The sequence below is a fragment of the Xenopus tropicalis genome, chromosome 2 (assembly GCF_000004195.4).
Source record: "Xenopus tropicalis strain Nigerian chromosome 2, UCB_Xtro_10.0, whole genome shotgun sequence".
In the NCBI taxonomy this organism is placed as follows: domain Eukaryota; kingdom Metazoa; phylum Chordata; class Amphibia; order Anura; family Pipidae; genus Xenopus; species Xenopus tropicalis.
The window spans coordinates 89,504,614-89,515,727 of record NC_030678.2 but is presented as its reverse complement, the minus strand read 5'-3'; the positions used below and the strand labels follow the sequence as shown (position 1 = coordinate 89,515,727).

The window sequence follows — 11,114 nt, the reverse complement described above, 5'->3', positions numbered from 1 at the left end:
TACTGACTAATATTTAGCACAACAGACCAGTGGTTCATAAACTGCAAGGCTGGGGGGAGGGGGGGTTTGGTTGTGAAGAGCTCAGCATGAGGCCAGTTAGGCTGACATTTAAGATAAATGCTTATTTGCTTTCTTAGAGATCTGAATACTACTCTAATGCCAGCTAGAGTAAGATTTTGGTGAATGCTTACTTGCTAAATTATATTAAGACTACTGAGGCAACAATGTTTTTATTTGTCTGTGAATTTGTTATCCTGTATTAGGGGGGGCAGGTTAAAAAAAATATCCACCTAAAATTAAAAAAAAACATTTAGGTAGTAAGTTAGAACTATGTTTTGGGGATTGAAGGTCTAGCCTACTTCTTTGTAATGTACTAAAAATAAATAACAGTGGTATAAACATATTTCATTATCATCCTTCATATAAAATATACCTATTTAATGCTCTGAAGCAAATGCACAGAAGAGCACTAATGTTTGTAAAAAAAATGTATCTGCACCAGAGAAATATTATCATTTTAGAGGAATAAAAATCTAAATGTATAGTATAAAAATAAAATGTGCATCTAAAAATAACTTGGTCTTGTCAGTGTAACCTGAGGTTGTATTTTTAGCTGTGCCTATTATCTTTAGCAAAGGAAATGTGCATTTTCCTCAGAAGATTTGATCTGCTGGCTGACAGCACACTCAAATATTTAGCATTCCCGGGCTGCACACAGTTAATGACATGGAAAGACCAGCAGAACAATAATATTAGGACAAGCCTATCGTAGAGGCTCTTACGCGACAGCCAAAGCCTTCTTATACCCGACCAATTACAGTCTTGTTTACATCTAGGCTAGGAAACTGGCTTACATGATGGGTTTAAATCTGGTATCTTAGACTGATTCTCACTATGAAAGCAAATCAGTTGCCTTTAATGTATTTTCCTTCTGTAATAGGCTAAAATAATAATTTCTTGCTTTCGAGTGTATTCCAAATACCTTTTATTTTTCTATACAACATGAAAAGAAAAGATTTTTACTGAGGCACACAAGGCATTTGTGTGCTGATGCTGAACGCTGATGTTTATCTGGAGTCCCTAGTTTTTGTAAATCTATAGCTACCACTATGCATCATCGGTTTAAGCAGTGTTTTGCAGGAAATAATGGATGATATTTAATTTGAATCGTACAAGAAGAGATAAGCAGATGAATGGAATGTTGCTTGTAAGAAGAAATGGGTTTTGCTGATGCAGACGTGCAAGCAACATGAGTCCAGGTAAGTGTAATACATTATTATTTTTTGTGAACTGGCAGCTTTACACAGACACAGCACAATCTTTTCTATTCTCCATGTATTTCTAACAGAGCCCATCACTAACTGGGATACATTGCCAATAACACTGATTTCTTCTCTCCATGGTGCTGAAACAAATCTCTGTTCTGTATTTCCTCTAAAAAATCCTGAAATTCAGCCAAGGAGCATTTTCTCTACTGTCTGCCCCATACAGGTGAATTGCTGCAAAACTAGACAAACTGCACCTTTGATTCATACATTTTTTTCCTTTCATCATGCACCAGAGATCACAGGATCTATGTCTTTTAACATGAGGCATAGTTAACTGACAGCTTTTGATGGCTGGGGTAATTGTACAATGTTTCATTTTACATTTCAAGTCTCTCCAGTATATTGTAGGCAGATTGTCAGATTGTTCATCTAGGCATTACACCATTTCTTTTTAAACGTGGTTTCTTATGGCACATATTTAGAAATGAAAATTAAGCACTGGAACTACAGACAAGGAAACATACATGACTCATGAGTATATTTATTGATCCAGAAATACAATATGTGGTAATTGTGTGTCTTTAGGGAGAAATTCTCAGCAGGTCACAGCTGGTTCCTCCCCTTAATCAATAATTTACCAATACTGGGACATGATGAATAGGGTCCTAGCTTGGGCAAGATAAAAAAAATAATGGTTTGTATATTAGACTGTCCTGATTAATAAGTAATTAAGTTATTTCCTAATTTTCTTATTGCCTGAAAATGCATAAAAACTGGGGCCCCAGTTCCAGTAAGAAAGATATTAATTATGTTAAGGGCTCTGGCACACCGGGAAATTAGTCGTCCGCGATAAATCTCCCTGTTCACGGGCGACTAATCTCGCCGAAATGCCATCCCACCGGCGAAAATGTAAATCGCAGGTGGGATGGCATACGCGGCGACACGATTTCCCTGAAATCGCGGAGCCGCGTATGCCATCCCACCGGCGATTTACATTTTAGCCGGTTGGATGGCATTTCGGGGAGATTAGTCGCCCGCGAATAGGGAGATTTGTAACTTGTAGCTTTTCAGCTGTTGTTAAACTGCAGCTCCTTTATCTGTCAGGAGATATATGGAATTATGTTTTAAAACTTAAAAAAATTTGGCAGACCAGTCATTCCTGAATTAAACAATTTTTACTTAAGTGGTTTTAAAGTTATTTGTAAATAAAATTGCTATTGAGAGCAATCTCTACCTTGTTTATATTTTCAGCATTGGAGGTTGTGACTCCTGAAACAATGTAGCAATACTGATTTTCTGCTACAAGTTTTCAAAAGTCAGCACCCTTTAAAATGTGATTGGGGCAGCAGCATTCCTTCAATGCCAGAGCCTACGTCTCTAACTCCCTGAAAGCACTCTATCAGCCATAGCCATAGCCTTAACACCTTGCAACCCCATACATGCATTATTCCACAATCACATTTTAAAGAGTGCAGACATTTGCAACAGTGTAGCAGAATTTTTTTTATTTACGAATAATACCACTGAAACTTCCAAATTAATGTACATTAGAAAGTTCTACCATTTTTTACATTGTTTTTCATTATGCAAAGAGAAAAGAGAAACAACAGTTTTATTTTACAACAATTTAGTCATCTCAGCACATAATAATTACCTTATTCCTAACAGCAAATTATCCTTTCCAATTAAAAGATACTTATTAACTATGACCTGAAGTCATGCAGCTTTTTCTCCACTTTCCTGTTTGCCAGTGTTGCTGTGTGTGACTGCTAGCACATATTTGTTGCTGCTATTGCATTGATTACATTTCACTGGTCCATTGGCTTGGTAGAATGACACTAGTTTATTGGCTTGGTAGAATGACACTAGATTATTGGCTTGGTAGAATGACACTAGTTTATTGGCTTGGTAGAATGACACTAGTTTATTGGCTTGGTAGAATGACACTTGTTTACTGGCTTGGTAGAATGTCACTAGTTTATTGGCTTGGCAGAATAAGACTCACTGATCCATTGGCTTGGCACAATGACACTCACTAAACTGCCACTGGATTATCAAGCACAGAATTATAGCGAGCCTGGTGTTTGCCATAATTGCCCTTTTAGGCCTCATGTAGATTTCTGCAGCATCTGTTCTGTTATAGAATAAAGCCTTATATGGATAGGGTAAACATATACAGTAATATTAAGATAAATAAAAAGGAAAACATACTCACTTGAAGACCCAATATATTTATGTCTCATAGATAGTTTTCCTTTTATCAAAATTGCAGATTTATGCATTTATACCACTGCTAAATTAAGAATTTAAAGTGATGTCAAGCTGAGATTTATTATGTAGTTAATAGGAGCTAATTGTGCTAGGGCTTGCATACTGAATGGCAACAGAAGTCTATTTTCTATTTAAAGCATCAAAACACTTCATTAAGAACAAAAGCATTTATAGCATATTTATTTATTGTGGTCAGTGGGTGAATAATTGGATGCCATCAAGTAAATTACAGACATACATTACAAAAGAAGAATGCCAGTGCTTGTAGCTGCTTTAGTGCTTTAGCTTACCATAAAAAATACATATTAATAGAGAAGTGTGATAAGTGCATAATTTATGGCAGTTGTAATAACCCATAGCAACCAATCAGCAGACAGCATTTGCTGCTTTCTAAACATCTGATGGGTTAATATGGGTTACTAGACATGAAGCCTATGTCACACCAGTTATTACACTAAAGCTGGCACATGGGCTGATAAATTCTGCTAACTGCTCCTCCAGGCCAAATTATCAGCTTATTGTCCCATGTATGGACTCTTTCTAACAGCCTGTTGGGGCTGGGGGACTCAAGCAGAATGCTTATATTGTTATCTTCAGATAGATAAAAGGCCAAAGATCTACTTATTTGGCAACCTTACCAATCAGATTACGCAATTTAACAGATAAACAGATTTATTAGTGTATGGTAAGGAATACAAGTGAATGGAAAAACTGGTGATCCATTGGCCACACTGATGAGAATTATATTATATTAGCTGCTTTTCTCTGCTTGTCTGCCTATTGCTGCTCTTGTTTTCACAAATTGTGTCACATCCATACTGGATAAAGCCCCATTTAATCTTTTTCCATAACTAAAGCTGATTTAAAAAAGTATACCGGTTCTGTATGTATGGAGACTTTACCCACCAGTGAACAGCAGTGCCAGGCCTAGCCTGCCTAGGCAACCCGAGGCCACCTCACCCACAGAAAGAATAGACTTGAGGAAATAATCGAAGCCCACATCTAAAAGGACAATAACCAGGGGCATAATTTTAGGCACCAAGCCCCCTCTGCACAAAATCATGGTTGACCTGCAATGATTCCATGATCCCTCCCTGCACAAAATCACAGGAAGCAGACCCCTGGCAGGCCCCCCTGTACCCCCTGCTGACAGTAAAAAACACTGGTTTCAGCTATGTCAAGGCTGCAGACATCGCTGAAACCAGCCCTCTCAACATCCCTGTTATTTCCCACTAGATAAAATCACTTGGAGCTGAATGCCTTCATATACCATTCAGCTCTGAATCCAACCTAAAGGATCTATGGCAGGAGATACACAAATTAGACACCTAGATGCTGTTATTACAGAGAGCAAGGCTAGTTCCTACCATCTAACAAGGACATCACCAACCAACATAATAAATTAAAACATTACACTATTTAATTATATATATTAAGCATTAATGTTTGTGAATATGAGGATGAGGGACCCAAAGAAACAAAATGTGATTTAAAACAACAGTGTATAAAAATTTTGTAATGGAAATGTAATAACAGTTGCAGGGTTTGCACCAGGCATAGTAAGTAACCCATAGCAACCATCAGATGTCCAGTTTATCCTTTTAGAATGGAGCAACATGATTAATAGCACTTGCTAGGGTAAACCTTTAATCAATACTGGGCAAATTTGCTCTTGGGCAGTAACCTGTAGCAACCAGGCATTTTTTAGCCAGCTGTAGGTCGAACAATGAATGCAATAATATTATTGGTTGCAATTGGTTACTGCCCTCAGGCAAATTTGATTAATGACCGCCAGTAACTTTTAGAGCAGTATTATAATTTGCTATGGGTGCACAATTTCTGGCTATCGCACAAATCCTAGAACACATGTAGGTATTGGTGGAAAAGCTTGAAATTTCTGGTACTTGGGCTCCAAGGGATTGACCTAGGGGATTTCATTATCAATTGAAAGTACTAACACACAAATATAACAGTATAGTTCATATGAGGGAACATGCAACAGCCATTTAATATAGAACAATACTTTCATATGGTAGCACTTGAGCCCTAGTACAGGCTAGTTGATTATCATACTCCAGTTAAAGAAACAGCTGTCAATAATAAGGGCACATTTTAGTCTCTTGAAAAATTACCGGCAGCTAGTACATCCTTTTTATGTGAAGCAGCTCCTCCTAGATAGGAAGTACAAGACTTGGCACTTGTTGGATCCTCACAAAGTTGTCAATAAAATGTTGATCCTATCTTCCCAATGGCAGCTTACTTACTGAAGTGCTCTCAGGCATAGTGCACGGAAGATTAGACTCCTTGCCAGTGGCATCATTCACCTCCTGGCTATATTGTGGTCCTTTCTCTCACAATATGGTGCATGGAGGCCCTTTATAGTATCTAGGTGCCAAATGCAGACTCCTTCCTTTCCAGGGTCCTCCAGCATGCCAATTATTTCCAATTTGCCCAGTGTAGATCTACTGCCCCTAGCAAACTTTGATTGCTTTTCCATCAGTGATGTATAGAAAAAAAGCAGAAATAAATAAAAATAAATGGGGTAAGCTCCCCAGCCAAAATGTGTGAAGTCTCTATTTCTGCTTTTTTCTATACATTGTTGGGGCATTGCCATACGTCTAGGAGACTTTATACCACAGAAAATTGCCTAAGTTGAGTGCAGCTGTGAACTTTTGTTTTCCACTCGTGACACTGGATGGTGAGGTTACCACAATGGAGGAAAGACCTTCTGGGACAGGATAGCCAGGGGTAGCAGTTGGAGGGTCATCCAGTAGGGACATAGGTTGTACCAACCCCCATTCTGTTCTGAGGGTGTCCTTAATTATTGAATTCCAGAAGGAAATCAAAGTGCTGTTCACTAAGCACATAAACACACAAATAACCTTATCTTTACCTAGAATGCTGAGTTTCATAGAATTTTAGAGTAATCTAAAAAAATATTAAATAATAACACTATGGGGCACATTTATCAATGTACGATTGTGCCCGAATACTCAAAATGTGTATTTTTTCTAAGTTTTAGAACTGTGTGTATTTTCTATGATTTTTTTGTTAATTTGCACAACTTTTTCGTACTTTGCGACAATTTGCGCGACAAAATTGTATTTGTCACAATGAGTACAAAAGTTTCAGCGTCCATTCAAGCTTCGGTATTGTGACTTTCCTTGGGCCAGGTTGAAGCTGCAGAGTGCCATTGAGTCCTATTGGAGGTTTCCAAAATCATGCACCGAAGGTTCAGAAAGGTTTTAATGCCGTTTACGATCATTCAGATACGAAAATTTCATAACTTTCAGATTGTACCACAATATTTTCGTACAAGAACGGCACGACTTTTCGCAAACTTATTGGACATCAGAAATTTTCATATTTAATGTGAATTGTCTCAAATCGTACTCGTAATTCGCACTTTGATAAATCTGCTACATTGGGGACGATTCATTAAACTATGAGATTAAAGCTCACTACAGAAAACTTCACCACTTTCTTGTTATCTCTATGGGATGTAGCATATATTTAATGGTGAACTCTAACTTTCACTTAATGATAAATATGCTTCTAAACATCCCACAGGAATGAAGAGAAAAGTGGGTGTGTTTTTCTCTAGTGAGCTCTAATCTCGCATATATATATGTATCCTTGAGAAAGGCCCTAAAGTGGGCTGAAACATTGAATGTACAGATGCACTAAATAAAAAATGCTTGATTCACTGTAAATTGGAATAAAGTTCCTTTTGAAGATTTTTGTATGCCATTTTGACCCACAAATGACCAACCAGTCAGGATTTGAGTGCTGCTGCTTGACATTTTTTATATATATATATATTTTATATATATTTATATAAAATCCTTTTATTTAGAATCTCATACATGTGTAGGTGTTTTTTTCTTGTGAGTGCCTTGCTTTAATTAACCTATGGATATTTTTTTGCATTGTGCACCCAAGTCCTTTGGAACATAATATGAGGTAATTGTGCACCCAAAGTACTACTTTGGAACATAACATGAGGTAATGCACTGATATAATGACTAGAGGACAAATTGCTGTAGTGTTTCTTGCCAATATAAGGCATTTAGTTTCTTTAGGTCCAAACTTAATATTCACACTACATACTCACACAGGTAATTCGGTTGCTGCCAAAAAACAATATTTTCTGCCAGCACCAACTCATTTCTCTACCTCTCTTTGTGGTTTTATGTATTCATTAGAAATGTACGCATGCCATCTGTTACATTGAGCTACAGGTTAAGGTTATCAGTGCAAGGAAAATATCAGCAATTCTTCTAAAAATTTCAGCAGGATGTGTTGCCATAATTGCTTTTTTTTTCAATGTAATCAGTGCAGCCAAGTAACTTGCATTTAATTGTATCTGAAACTTCATTCTTATTTTCTTTAGTACTTAAAAACAAGACTAACAGGTGCATCACAGATATGATCATTCATACACAGGACAGTTAAAACCAAGTCAAACCATACCCAAAAGTCATGGAAAATTCATAGTCTATATATATTTCATGACAAAAATAGCAATTAGACAAGTAGCAATTAATCCCTTAATTCAACTTTTAACTGGAGGCAGGATGTGGCCCCAAAAGATATTTGGTTCAAATACAAGTTAATGTATATAGGTAGTATTCCATATTGCAGACGACACATTGTTGACTATATATTCACTGTCACATGATTGATAGATCCTGATATTTAACTGTAAATGAAACTGGTTTGCTCAGCAGGATGACACTTAATTGAAATGAGAACTGAGCCCATACTGTCTGGGTTATACATGGCCTACATGTTCTGCAATGTATATATAAATCTTGCTTCATTTCATCAGGTCTGCAATGCAATGCACTTGTATTTTTTTGTATATATACATATATATATATGTATATACACACACACATACACAAACACACATATGCATGGTACAGCTCTAAAGCAGTGATTTTGAGGCTTTGAAGCACCCCTCTGTGTTCAGCCATTTAGTTATGGACTTGTTTAGCACATAATAGAGTTATATATACATGCTAAAACATTTTTTTTAATCCATTTGTTATTCAGAATCAGTTTTGAGAATATGTTGGACAGCATGTTATGTTTTAGCCTGATTCTAACCCTTATTACCCATCACACAGGTTGGTAATATCTAGGGCAGCCAATAAGTAACCATAATAGGCTTCAAGGCAACACCTTAGTATAGAATGGCCAATCTATGCAGTGGCAGTCTGTGCTCAAAAATATGTATATACTTTATGTTACTATTGATGTAGCCTCTAATCTGCCTATTCCTGTAAATGTGCTTGTATTTCCTTGTACAATAAGCATTAATAATGATCATAATATTTCCTAATTATACAGCTTTTGATTCCCCAGATGCACATGCAGTGTTCCCTGGCACACCAACACGGGGTGGCCTTCAGCCAAGGCATTACTAGTCCTACTAACACACTTAGCTAAGTGATATAATGATGATAGGAATACATATAATGAAATGTATTCCATTGCAATAGCCATCCCATACTCAGTAGGGATGTCTATTATATATAGTTCAAGGCTGTTTATGCTGAAAAATGTATATACTGCTTTAAAAAATGTCAAGAATAAATTTTAAAAATGTAATATTATAAGCCTTCTACAATTGTTTTATTCTGTTTGCAGAATTGGATGACATGTAGCTGTCAACTTTAATGTAATTCAGATCAATATATTCCATAGGGTAAGTCCAGTACAGGCACAGGCAGAGATCTTCATTGCTAAAGGGCTGTGGTTGCCTCAGGCTGGTACAGAAGCTGAAGCTATAATGACTATCATTCCTATTCCACTTATTTGTTGCCCTTTTATTCTTCTTTAAAGGGTCAGCTTTGGTGTTGGGGGACCAAAAATACTATAATGTTCATAGCAAAAAAACTGGGTTTTGGTGAATTCCATTTTGACAAAGGAATAGGTTTTAAAAGACAGAAAAAAATCTAATAAAACCATGAGTGAATTTCATCATCATTCCAGTTATATTTGCTTTGCACAGATTTATCTCTAGACTCTTACTGGAAATCTTACTGGGGACCCCCGTCTATGATGGGTATTGTCAGTCTAATTTTCTTTGTGTCTTTCAGATGGAATAATCAAATAACTGCATGGTCTGAATGCAAGCGCCTGGTAGAGAAGGAATGATTATCTATGCAATGGAAACCAAGCATTGTTTAAATGATTACAATTCACATTAGCAGAATCATTAAAATCTAGCTAATATAATGTTTCTCCGGAAAATTTCTGGGATATTCCCTGCTGGATTTGGACTGCGCCTTTCTCAGAAATTCATTTTCCTGTTATTCTTGTCTGGATTTATTACACTTTGCTTTGGAACACTGTTTCTCCTTCCAGACACATCTAAATTCAAGAGGATATTTTTATCAAGTGCACATAATCAGAATATAGAAAAATTGCACAGTTATGCTGGTAAGAAGATGAGTAAGAAAACTGTAGAAGACCAAAAGTCTATAATACGCAATTCTCAGCATGAAAAATGGAAATCCAAAGATAAATTTAATGTGGATGTGCCGTCTTTAGCAGTCATAGCTAACAAGAATGACAGAGCTGAAAAAGAAGAGGTTTTTATAAACAAAGAACATATAATAGCACAGAAGGACCAGTTAAAGTCTACCTTTGATTATAAGACTTTTAGAAAAAACCTTAAATATCCCCCAATGGGGAGTAAACATGAGCCAAAAGATATCGATATGCAGGAAAAAAGAAAAAAAGTCAAAGAGGTAAGAGGTACTATTATTTTTCATTTGAATATTCTATATACAGTAATTGGATATATTCAAATATATATTTTTTGTAACTGTTACTTATATTTTTATATCAGCAACAGTCCTAACTAGAAATTACCTTTAGATGCAGATGGTAAGATAAACTTGTTCAGTAGTGTATATAATCTTTTGTACAGCACAAAAGCTGCCAGGTCCAATTCTCTGGATTAGCTGAAGACAGGCTTTTGTTGACATGGTTGCATAACTGTCACTTTGCCTTATCTAAGATAATAACAATGATTACATCTAGCCATTAAAAGGGGAACAACATTATAAAAATAGTAGGCTAAGAGTGCCCACTAGCATATCTCAAAACTCAAAAAGAAAAAAAAAAAATAAAAATAAGCAGTGGGTGTTTACACCTATCACAATTCCCTGTTAAGGAAGTGGTCCTAGTGAAAATGCACCCCAATATATGATGTTAGCCGAGAGGGAAAACAGAGTAATTATTTGTTTATCCTTCAGAATGAAAAATGCTAAGGAAATGTTGCAGCCTGTGTTTAAAATTCCAGTGGAGAAAGAGTAGACAGATCTAGTTATTGATCAGATAATGGAGACAGATCTGAACATCTGAAGCTATTTGCTGTTTCTGAGTCAATGCCATTGAAAATGCTTTGGAAAGATAGTTTTCTAAAGCTGAAATGTTCTGTATTCATACAGCATATAAGAGAGTAGAAGGATCATTATTATTGAAATTGGATGCAAAGCTTCCACTACCAAAATGACTTGGATTTGGTTGTCTTGGTGATAATAACCTGCAGGGCCAGTA

At 36.4% G+C, this 11,114-nt stretch overlaps 1 protein-coding gene across 2 annotated transcripts in view; it reads left to right on the top strand.

Annotated features, from left to right (window-relative positions):
• Window positions 1-838: 838 nt before the first annotated feature.
• Window positions 839-11,114, top strand: part of man1c1 (mannosidase, alpha, class 1C, member 1) — a 47,201-nt gene continuing 36,925 nt past the window's right edge. For both annotated transcript variants that reach the window (XM_031896922.1, XM_012957409.2), the window contains exons 1-2: window positions 839-1,259; window positions 9,647-10,300. In XM_031896922.1, the coding sequence (XP_031752782.1) occupies window positions 9,785-10,300 (516 nt within the window). In that variant the 5' untranslated portion in view covers window positions 839-1,259; window positions 9,647-9,784. The remainder of the gene's footprint in view (window positions 1,260-9,646; window positions 10,301-11,114) is intronic.